Below are 11,382 nucleotides of genomic sequence, written 5' to 3'. Positions count from 1 at the left end.
AAAAGAAAAGAAAAGAAAAGAAAAGAAAAAGAAAGAAAGAAAGAAAGAAAGAGAAAAGAAAAGTGAAAAGAAAAGAAAAGAAAAAGAAAAAAAATCAAAGCCAGGGGCTGGAGAGATGGCTTGGCAGTTAAGAACACTGACTGCTCTTCCAGAGGTCCTGAGTTCAATTCCCAGCAACCATATGGTGGCTCTTAACCATCTCCAATGGGACCCAATGCCCTCTTCTAGTGTGTCTGAAGACAGTTGCAGTGTATACTCTTATAAATAAAATAAATAAATCTTTTTAAAAAGGAAAAGAGAAAGAAATCAAGGCCAACCTTGGCTATAAAGAAAGTGTAAGGGTAGCCTGAGCTACATAACAGGGTGGGGAGGAGACCAGGTGGTGGTGGCACACACTTTTAATCCCAGCACTCTGAAGGCAGACAGGTAACTGGATGTCTGGGAGTTCAAGGCCAGCCTGGTGTAGAGGGTGATTCCAGGACAACCAGGACTGCAGAGGAAAAAACATTAAAAATAGTGTGCGGGGGGCAAAGAGGGGACTAGCATAGGAAGAAAATCTGAATTGAAGGTGTGAGCAAGGGTTTGGGTTATGACTCTGTTTAGGGTTGGAGTTTGAGTCCACAGCATCCAGAGGAATGGGTGTGTGGCCTCAGATCCCAATCAAGGGAGGCAGGAAGGTTGTTCTCAGTGTGCCCTCTAGTGGTCAGGATCAATTCAGGCCCTCATTTAAGCTCCTATGAGGTCTAAACCAATCCAAGTGTGCTGTGTCATTATCCTCTCAGACTTTCTCAGCTCCACCAAGGCACACACCTATCAGTCACCTGTCCACTGCAGAGGCACACACCTGTCAGTCACCTGGGCACTGCAGAGGCACCCACCTGTCAGTCACCTGGGCACTGCAGAGGCACACACCTGTCAGTCACCTGGGCACTGAGGAGGCACACACCTGTCAGTCACCTGGGCACTGNGAGGCACACACCTGTCAGTCACCTGGGCACTGAGGAGGCACACACCTGTCAGTCACCTGGGCACTGCAGAGGCACACACCTGTCAGTCACTTGGGCACTGAGGAGGCACACACCAGTCATCTCAGCACTTCCAAGGCTAAAAGATATCACTGACAGTGTGAGGCCAGCCTGAGATATGTACAGTGACATATGTAGTCCTGACCATCCTGGACCACATGCTTACAAATAAAAGGCTGGAGAGAGATCTCAGTGCTTAAGAGCATTGGCTGCTCTAGAAGAGGACCAGGGTTCAATTCTCAGCACCCACATGGTGATACACAACCGTTTCCAGTTCCAGGAGATCCACAGGTACTGCATGCAGGTGGTACATGCAAAATTCACGTACACACAAAACAAATTATTTAAAAAAAAAATGATGTCTCCTGAAAGGCTCTGCCAGTGCCTGGCAAATACAGAAGTGGATGCTCACAGCCATCCATTGGATGGAGCACAGGGTCCCCAATGAAGAAGCTAGAGAAAGTACCCAAAGAGCTGAAGGGGTTTGCAGCCCCATAGGAGGAACAACAATATGAACTAACCAGTATCCCCAGAGCTCACTGGGACTAAACCAATCAAAGAAAACACATGGTGAGATTCATGTCTCTAGATGCATATGTAGCAGAGGGTGGCCTAGTCGGTCATCAATGGGAGGAGAGGCCCTTGGTCCTGTGAAGGTTCTGTGCCCCAGTACAGGGGAATGCCAGGGCCAGGAAGTGGGAGTGGGTGGGTTGGGGAGCAGGGTGAGGGAGGACGGGATAGGGGATTTTTGGAGAGGAAACTAGGAAAGGGGATAACACTTGAAATGTAAATAAAAAATATCTAATTTAAAAAAAAGAAAGAAAGGAAGGAAGGAAGGAAGGAAGAAAGCAAGCAAGCAAGCAAGGAAGAAAGAAAGAAAGAAAGAAAGAAAGAAAGAAAGAAAGAAAGAAAGAAAGGAAGAAAGAAAGAAAGAAAGAAAGAAAGAAAAAAAGAAAGAAAGAAAGCGAGAGCTGGAGCGATGGCCCAGCAGTTGAGTGTTTCTGGCACTTGCAGAGGCTGGTGGATTTCTGTACCTCTGGAAGCTTGAGGCTAGCCTGTTCTACATGGGCTATACTAATGAGACCCTGTTTCAAAAAAAAAGAAAAGTGAAAAGAAACCCATTGTTAGTTCCTGTCTTTTCCCATATCCTAATGACCCTAAATATATCATTAGTGGTATTACATATTATTAATTACAAGTTAAATTATAAATTAAAACATAATACATATTTTTTGGGGTTTTTTTTGTTTTTTGTTTTTTGTTTTTTTTTGTTTTGTTTTTTGAGACAGGGTTTCTCTGTGTAGCCCTGGCTGTCCTGGAACTCACTCTGTAGACCAAGCTGGCCTTGAACTCAGAAATCCGCCTGCCTCTGCCTCCCAAGTGCTGGGATTAAAGGCGTGTGCCACCACTGCCTGACTAAATTTTAATTTTTAAAGTCACCTATTCTGTATATTTCATAGGAATAGAATCATACCATACATAGTATTTTAATTTTGGTCATTTTATTGGGGAGGGAACGAGGCAGGTGATCACATAGCCCAAACCAAATCTAGGAACTTGATATGTAGATGAAGTAGACTTTGAACTGGTAATCTCCCTGCCTCCTCTTCCCAAGTTAACAGGCACAGGCCACTATAATTCATGTCTGTGATTCTGAGGGTGGAACCCAGGACTTTCTATGTTCTGAACAAACATTCACCAACTGAGCTACATCCCCCACCCAGCTCCAAAGATGGGCCTTCTGTTTGTGTGTGTGTGTGTGTGTGTGTGTGTGTGTGTGTGTTGGGGATGGATTTGGTGGTTTGGGAGAAGTTCGTTTTTCTTTGGGTTTATGTCTGTTTATTTACGTGTGTGCATGACTGTGGACACTTGTGGAGGTCAGAGGACAGCTCATATTACTCCCTTCTCTCCTGCCACTCTGTGGGTTCTGAGAACCAAATTCAGGCTGTCAGGATTGCTGAGGAGCACTTTCACCCAGTGAGCCAAATTCCCAACCCCGTTCGGTTGTTAGAGACAGAACCTTGCTTTGTAGCCCAGGCTGGACCATAACTCAACATCTTTGTTCTCTTCTTCCTGAATAATTAGGTTTAAACGTATCTGAAAACACATTCAACTTCAATTTTTTTTTATGTTTGTTTGTTTGTTTGTTTTGGAGACAGGATTTCTCTGTGTAACCCTGGCTTACCTGGAACTCTCTCTGTGTAGACCAGGCTGGCCTCTAAATCAGAAATTAGTCTCCCTCTGACTCCATCGTGCTGGGATTTTTTTTAAATAATAAAAAATATTGCACCAGGCATGCCCCGTGCCTTTAGTCCCAGCATTTGGGAGGCAGAGGCAGGTAGATCTCTGTGAGCTTGATGCCAGCCTGCTCTACAGAGTTAGTTCCAGAATGCCCAGGGTTGAATGGTGAGATACTGTCTAAAAAAACAAAGCTAGAACAACAAAGTGTGTGTGTGTGTGTGTGTGTGTGTGTGTGCTTACCCAGGGTGTCTTCAGAGGACAGAGGCTTCAGATCTCCTGGATCTGGAGTTTTTCCCAAACAGGGAGGAAGAGGAAGGGAGAGGGAGGGAGAGAGCAGGCAGGCTGAGGAGTCAGTACCCGGCCGAGCTGGGGTGGTGGCTGGCTTGCTTGATGCCCTGGGTGCCCTGGGGCAGAGAGAACCGTGTCCACGGCGCCCTCTGGTGGTGTCTGAAGCACAATCAGGGCGGACCTACAGGTCTGGCAGGTTGGGGTGCAAACCTGCCCGGCAGCCACTTCCTGCAGCTCTGTGCATTCCTGAACGCCACTTTCCGCCACACCCCTTTCACCTCTTTTGAAATCTGGGTACTTAAACTGCAACTTAATTTCCCTTACCTGCCACGGGGGCCTGAACTCCGGTGGTTCTAGTACCTTCCCTCGGGGACACAGAGTAACTACTTGCCTATCTGCTCTTAGAAGACTCAGCTCTCTGACTCCGCTAAGAAGAAAGACTGACATCTTCAGCCACAGTTCATGAAAGGGTGCCTTGTCCCAGAGCCCTACCTGCGGAACCACCTCTTTTCTCAACACCAATAAATCCAGACTCTAGCTCTCCTCCCTCAGACTCCCCAGGCCGGCCCCTTTTACCTACAGTCCTCTCCCGGTCCTCCAGGTCCTGCCCCCTGCTCTCTCTTGGTCCCGCCCCTACCTGGACCCTTTCCCCGCCACACCCCTCCGTCCCAGTCCCAAGCCACCCGAGGGACCCATGGCTGCGGCGGCAGCCCCGCGAGGGTGGCAGTGGGGCGAGCCCCGCGCACTTAGCCGGGCGGTGAAGTTGCTCCAGCGCCTAGAAGAGCAATGCAGGGATCCCAGGATGATCATGGGGCCCCCGTCCCTGCGGGACCTGCTGCCCCGCACCGCACAGCTACTTGGAGAGGTGGCAAAGGCCCGGCGCGAGGCCAGGGGAGACCCCGAGGGTCCCGGTGGCGCCGATGACTTTCTGGCCATCTACCTGGCCAATCTGGAGGTCAAAGGCAGGCAGGTGGCGGAGCTACTGCCACCCCGAGGCAAAAAGGACGTGAACCAGGATGTTTTCCGGGAGGGCTCCAGATTCAGGTGAGCGCTAACCTACCTCAGAGACAAGTCACAAACTAGTGATTTCCGGATTGTGTGCCACCAGCCGCCTGTTCCCTCAGACCCAGGGGTCCAGCTTCCACCCTCCTCCTTCAGACCTAGAAGTACAAGCGCCAACCCTCCTCAATCAGACCCAAGAGTCACAAGGCCTTTCTTCCATCAGACCCAGGGGTACAGGTCCAGCCTTCCTCCCCATTATTCCCCCCTTTAAGCACCCTTGCCGCCAGGCCCCCTTTCTCCCTTTTGTAGATCAGCTTGAACCTGGGGTGCAGGCATGTGTCTCTCCTAGAAGAAGAGCAAACTTCAGCTAGGCAGTGGCGGCACACGCCTTTAATCCCAGCACTTGGGAGACAGAGGCAGACGAATTTCTGAGTTCGAGGCCAGCCTGGTCTACAAAGTGAGTTCCAGGACAGCCAGGGCTACATAGAGAAACCCTGTCTCGGAACAAAAAAAAGCAAACTTCCTGTTGGGGAGGCAGGATGAGTGGACCTACCTGTCCAGCCTGAGAAACAGGCCAGCCCCCACTCCCACCCCAACCTCCACCTGTCTGGCTTCCAGCAAAGGTATCTGTTTCAAGGACCTTAGATGTGCCTGCCCTCTGGCTTGTGGGACAACTGCATAGGAGAACTGGAGCTGGACCCCAGAGCAAGGTCTAAATTGGTGATTTGGGTCTGGCTCCCTAGCCTTAGTTGTGACTTGCCTGAATATATATATATATACACATGTGCATATATATGTATGTGTGTGTATATATAATGAAAATACTATCTTCTCTTCTCTTCTTTCTTTCTTTCTTTCTTTCTTTCTTTCTTTCTTTCTTTCTTCCTTATGTAGTTCCAGCTGGCCTTTAAACTCGATCTGTAGACCAGGCTGGCCTCAAACTCACAGAGATCCACCTCTGCCTCCTGAGTACTGGGGTCAAAGGGCTCTGGCACCACAATCAGCCCGGAGAAATAAACTGGTTCTCTTGTTTGGTTGGTAGATTGGTTGGTTGTTTTTGGATCCCATTTCTCTGTGTAGCTCTAGCTGTCCTGGAATTCCCTCTGTAGACCAGGCTAGCCCAGAACCCACACAGATCCGCCTGCCTCTGCCTCTGCCTCTGAGAGTAAAGGCAGCACCACCACTGCTCAGTTATAGATTTCTTATCACTCGGAATTAGCTTTCACTGTGTGCAGAGTCAGAAGACAGGCTGCCAGTGTTTTTAACAGCTGAACCAACTCTAGCCCCAATTGTTACAATTTTTGTTACTTTCTTTCAGCCTGCGTTGTTGCAGTCTAGTGTATATGCCACAGCTAACGCACCTGCTGGAGAGATGGCTTTAGGAAGTGGTTCTCAACCTGGCCATCCAACCACCCTTTCACAGGGTCCCCTAACACCATGGGAAAGCACGAGTGTTTACATTATGACTTATAACAGTAGCAAACAGTTAGGAAGTAGCAAGGAAAATATTTTTATGGCTGGGGTCACCAGAACATACAGAAATGTATTAAAGGGTCTCAGCCTTAGGAAGGTTGAGGAGCACTGACTTAGAGGCAGAGGGCTTTCTGCTCTAGCAGAGGACCCAGGTTCCAGCGCCCAGGATAGATGGCTCACAATCACCTGTAACTCCAGCTCCAAGGGATCTGACACCTCTTCAGACCTCCTCAGGAATCCACACTCATGTGCACATATCTGTTTACACAGGCACACACATGCATGCACACGTACACAAAATTTAACATAAAAGTATTTTTTTTTTCTTTTTGGTTAATATTTTTTAAAAGACTTATTTTTTTTAAAGATTTATTTATTTATTATATGTAAGTACACTGTAGCTGTCTTCAGACACTCCAGAAGAGGGCGCCAGATCTCGTTACGGATGGTTGTGAGCCACCATGTGGTTGCTGGGATTTGAACTCTGGACCTTCAGAAGAGCAGTCGGGTGCTCTTACCCACTGAGCCATCTCTCCAGCCCTAAAAGACTTATTTTTATTTTATGTAACCCCTGAGCTCCAAAAGTAAATCTTAAGAAGAGGAGGAGGAGGAGGAGGAGGCAGGCCAAGTGGTGGTGCATACCTTTAGTCCCAGCCCAGGTGGATCTCTGAATTCAAGGACAGCCTGGCCTACAGACTGAATTCTAGGACAGCCTGGGCTACAAAAGAAACAGCAGTAGGTGCTTTAATTGTGGAATATTGTAGCTGTCTCAAAAAAACCAAGCAAACCAAAGAACCAGCTTGTCACTCTAGGCTGAATGTGGTGCCAGAGCCCTCTGACCTCAGTACTCAGGAGGCAAAGGCAGGCAGATTTCTGATAGTTTGAGGCCAGCCTGGTCTACAGAGTGAGTTTAAAGGCCAACTCAAACTATATAATGAGATATCGTCTCAAAAAAGGGTGGGGGAGGGGGAAGGTAGCTTCCAGTCTGAGCCAGCCAGAGTTGCTGATGGCAAACTCATTGGACTACACAGCTCTGCATTCTGGAAAGCAAGGTTGCTAAGAAACTGTCAGGAGCCCTACAGACCTGGCCACGGAAGCTATTAGTATAAATGAGAAATATAATAAAATCAGCATGCACTGAGTGCTAACCCAATATAATATGCAGGTTTTGTTTGATTTTGAAAATGCTGGGGGGCTGGTGAGATGGCTCAGTGGGTAAGAGCACCCGACTGCTCTTCCGAAGGTCAGGAGTTCAAATCCCAGCAACCACATGGTGGCTCACAACCATCCTTAACAAGATCTGACTCCCTCTTCTGGAGTGTCTGAAGACAGCTACAGTGTACTTACATATAATAAATAAATGAATCTAAAAAAATAAATAAATAAATAAAAAAAAAAGAAAATGCTGGGGATGGAACCCAGAACCCTAAGTATGGTTGGTAGGCAGGGGCTTTTCTACTGAGCCACACCCCCAGTCCCTCACTAGGGGATTCTAGGCAGGGTTTCTACTGCTGAGCTGTGTCCTCTCTGTGCTCATAAGGTTTGGCCAAGCCCCCCCCCCCCACTGTTCTCCAGTGATTCAGGAGCTGAACTCACATGTTTATTTGCACTTCACAGGTGAGGAACTGAGGAGACTTGGGAAAACATTTGTTAATGATTTTCCAGGACTTTCATAGCTGTTAATTGTCCAAAAACCCGTTATTGCCTTCTACATCCTGATCTCAAACTCAGGGCAGCCAACACACCCACTAGTGTGGAAGGCAGTTCTGGGCATTCGCTAAACACCGATGGCAGATGGTTATACCCCGCCATCTCAGTGCTATGCTGGCTGGAGGCCGGTTTGGACTTTAGCTTCCACACTTCCTTCATCGATGAGGAAACGGGGATGCAGAAAACAGAGGCCTCAGAACTGAGACTGGCTCTTGGTACATTGATTCACAAGAGGAAATCTGGAGGCCTTGCACCTGTAGGGACTCTCCCTACATCATGTGTGATGCTCATAGCTTCCCCCCCCACCCCCACCCCACAGGCGACAACTGGCCAAGCTGGCCCTCATCTTCAGTCACATGCACGCAGAGTTGAGCGCACTCTTCCCTGCGGGGGAGTACTGTGGGCACCTGTACCAGCTCACCAAGGGCTCCGCCCACATCTTCTGGAGAGAGTATTGTGGAGTTCGGTGAGTGGACCTTCACCACCGGACGGTGGGCTCCAAAGTCCCTTAACTGCCCTGCCCAAGGACCGGAAGTGGGGAGAAGAGCTGCTTCCTACCATAGACCCTCTCTCCATCCGTAGCTGTAACCTTCCCATCCAGGTGCGTGCTTCCCTGGGCTGAGTTCCAGTCCCTCCTGTGTGCCCGCCACCCTGTGGAACCAGGCCCTACCATGCAGGCCTTGCGGTCCACCTTGGACCTCACTTGTAACGGCCACGTGTCCGTCTTTGAGTTTGACGTCTTCACCAGGCTCTTCCAGGTCAGGGAAGGTCATGGATCGGGGTCTGAGGAAGGTGCTAGGGCCTGGACCCCTGGGTCTGAGGGAGGAGATAGGGACTGGGCACACTGGATCTAAGGGAGGAAGGCTGGGTCTGGACCACTGAGTCTTGGGGAAGAAAGGGTATATGGTTTCCTGTGTTTATAAACAGTGTTCAGGACCATCACGGATGTGGGTAGGGTGGTGGATTCTTGAACCCTGAAGGTCCTAAGGCATAGGCTACTTCCTTGGTCCCTTAGTGATTATCTCTGTCCCTCCCAGCCGTGGCCCACTTTACTGAGGAATTGGCAACTCCTGGCTGTCAACCACCCTGGCTACATGGCCTTCCTTACCTACGATGAGGTCCAAACACGCCTGCAGGCCTACAGGGACAAACCAGGCAGGTGAGCAAAGCAGGGTTCTCTGAGACAAGTAGTCTAGTCCTGGCTAGTGTGTAGGGTGGGGAGGAGGGGGGGCGGAATCCCTCAACTTCTGAGAGGCTGAGAATTGAGGTTCCTGGGAACCCAGAGGTGGGAGCTCTGCAGCTGGGGGGTTGGTGGTTTTCCTGTAGTTCCAGCACTTGGGAGGTGGAGGCTGGAGGATGAAAAGTTCAAAGCCAGCCTGGGCCACCTGAGACACTGTCTCAAATAAAACCTCTGAGTTAAGATGCCCAGAACCCCTGCCTCCTCTTCCGGAGCCTCCTGGGTCATCCCACAGCCCAGCAAATAAAGCAACACTATCAGCTCTACCAAGGAGTTCTGAAGATAAGGCCCGGTCTTGACAAGTTAAAGGCTATGCTATAAACCTGTTAAATGGTTTTGCTTTGAGACAGGGCTTGCTGCATTTAGCCCAGGCTAGCCTCAAACTTGCCATGTAGATAAGGATGACCCTTGAGTGCTGGGGTTATGGATATCACCACTCCACTCGGGTTTGCCGAGGTTTATTTGTTTGCTTTTTGTTTCATTTTGAGTTTCTCTGTGTAGCCCTGGCTGTGCTGGAACTTGCTCCGTACACCAGGATGGCCTCAAACTCAGAGATCTGCCTGCCTCCTGAGTGCTGGGATTAAAAGCGTGCACCTCTTACGGTCCAGCTAGTTGGCTCTCCTTAACAGGCTGAGGATACACTGAGCACCCACAGGTTGAAGGAAGAAATCAGTCTCTGCAGGGCTGAAGTGTGGCAGCCTCTGGAAGGCAAGGACAGTATAGCAGCTGCTCTCTAGAGACCCCCCATTCTCTTCAGGCTGGGGGAGGGAGGGGAAGGAAGAGAAGGGGGGGCTCTCTCAGTCTGTCTGTCTCTATCACCAGACGCTGCTCGGTGACAATGTCCTTGTCTAGATGGGTTGCTATAGGTAGATAAGGTATCTCGTAGCCCAGGCTAGCCTTCAATCAGCTGTATAGGTGAAGAGAGGGAAAATTATAAAATGGAAAGGAAGAACACACAGACAGATCCAAGCTTTCAAGCACTTTCATCGGAGGTCATGCCTGAGTGTAACTTGCTTCCGTTTTTTCCTGTATTAGGCTCATTCTCAGATGTGACCCATTGCTCTGGTGGGCAATGGTAGCTAAAGCTACAGCCATATACCCTCTCGGTCTGTAACTGTGAATGCGGAGCAAGGCCCCTCTTCCATAAAGGATGAGGAAGGAGATACCTGGATCTCCGACAGGGCAGACAGCTGAGTGTCCCAAAAAGAGACAGCAGCGACCACTCTCCATCCCATGTCATCTTTCCACAGCTATATCTTCCGGCCAAGCTGTACCCGCCTAGGGCAGTGGGCCATTGGGTACGTGAGCTCCGATGGAAGCATCCTGCAAACCATTCCTCTCAACAAACCTCTGCTGCAGGTGCTCCTGAAGGGACAAAAGGACGGCATGTGAGTCCCCAGCCTAATAGAAAAAGGGTGTTAGCAAAATCTACTTGGAGAGATTTAGCACAAATCACGCGTTTGGCTTGAAGGTACGGGCGTGGACACAGCCAGCACACCAAGCTGCAACGCCACTAGCTGCCAGCAGGGGGCGGCCGGGTTCTCAAGGCGGGGGAATGTCTGCAGCCAGGCAGCCGGCTGCAAAGTGCAAAATCCCTTCCCCAGACTGGGCTTCAAAACCTGTGCTTCTAGAAACTGTATCCCGCTCTAGGGTCTAGATTGTAAGGTCAGGGGCGGGGAAACAGCCAAACTAGTGGTTTTCCACCTGTAACCTCATCTGCCTCCGGCGGTTTCCTGAAGGAAGTTGCCCGCGGTGATGAGGGAAGGGGCCGGCGGCTCTCCAGGGTTCTCTCTCACCCAGATCTTTCCTGGTTTGCCCTGCTGGGGATGCTTCCTAGCTAGGCCAGATGCTACCAATGAGCTGCAGGGCTGGTGTGAGATAGAGACAGAGAAGAGAGGGACAGGTGCACAGACCTGTTGCTTCTCATTGTTCACAAGGCTCCTGTTCTACAAAATAGCAAGAGCCTTGAGTCATTACAAACAACAGTTACTCTCAAGGAGCAGGCAAGCGTATGGCATTTTATACCTTTTTTTTTTTTTTTTAAGAATGTATTTGGTCTTCTGTTCTTTGTTTTGGAAATGTACTGGTCTTGAGCAGGAGGGAGATATGTGGGGTGTGTGTGTGTGTGTGTGTGTGTGTAAGTATTCAAGGTACAGGAGTATCCTGAGATCTGCATTGTAAGCTACACTGTGAGATTCTTGTTCAGCAAGAAAAAGAAAAAAGTATAAACTGATCATACTGGGGACGTGGCACAGTGGTAGAGCCCCTGCCTAGACTCCCCCAGTGAGGGGCTGGGGTTGTAGCTGGTGTAGAGCCCCTGCCTAGAATCCCCCAGTGAGGGGCTGGGGGCGTGGCTCAGTGGTAGAGCCCCTGCCTAGAATCCCCCAGTGAGGGGCTGGGGTGTGG

General features: G+C 49.7%; 1 protein-coding gene across 4 annotated transcripts in view; it reads left to right on the top strand.

The window, feature by feature from the left end:
* Nucleotides 1-4,153: 4,153 nt before the first annotated feature.
* Cblc (Cbl proto-oncogene C) overlaps nt 4,154-11,382 on the top strand; it is a 17,234-nt gene continuing 10,005 nt past the window's right edge. For 3 of the 4 annotated variants that reach the window (XM_029479154.1, XM_021167706.2, XM_021167707.2), the window contains exons 1-5: nt 4,157-4,598; nt 8,059-8,205; nt 8,341-8,497; nt 8,777-8,898; nt 10,227-10,364. In XM_029479154.1, the coding sequence (XP_029335014.1) occupies nt 4,249-4,598; nt 8,059-8,205; nt 8,341-8,497; nt 8,777-8,898; nt 10,227-10,364 (914 nt within the window). In that variant the 5' untranslated portion in view covers nt 4,157-4,248. Of the gene's footprint in view, nt 4,599-8,058; nt 8,206-8,340; nt 8,498-8,776; nt 8,899-10,226; nt 10,365-11,382 lie in introns of all 4 variants that reach the window. The other variant, XM_029479155.1, reaches the window with a different exon arrangement.

This window comes from Mus caroli, chromosome 7, assembly GCF_900094665.2.
Source record: "Mus caroli chromosome 7, CAROLI_EIJ_v1.1, whole genome shotgun sequence".
Classification (NCBI taxonomy): Eukaryota; Metazoa; Chordata; class Mammalia; order Rodentia; family Muridae; genus Mus; species Mus caroli.
This window is presented reverse-complemented; position numbering and strand designations above follow the sequence as displayed.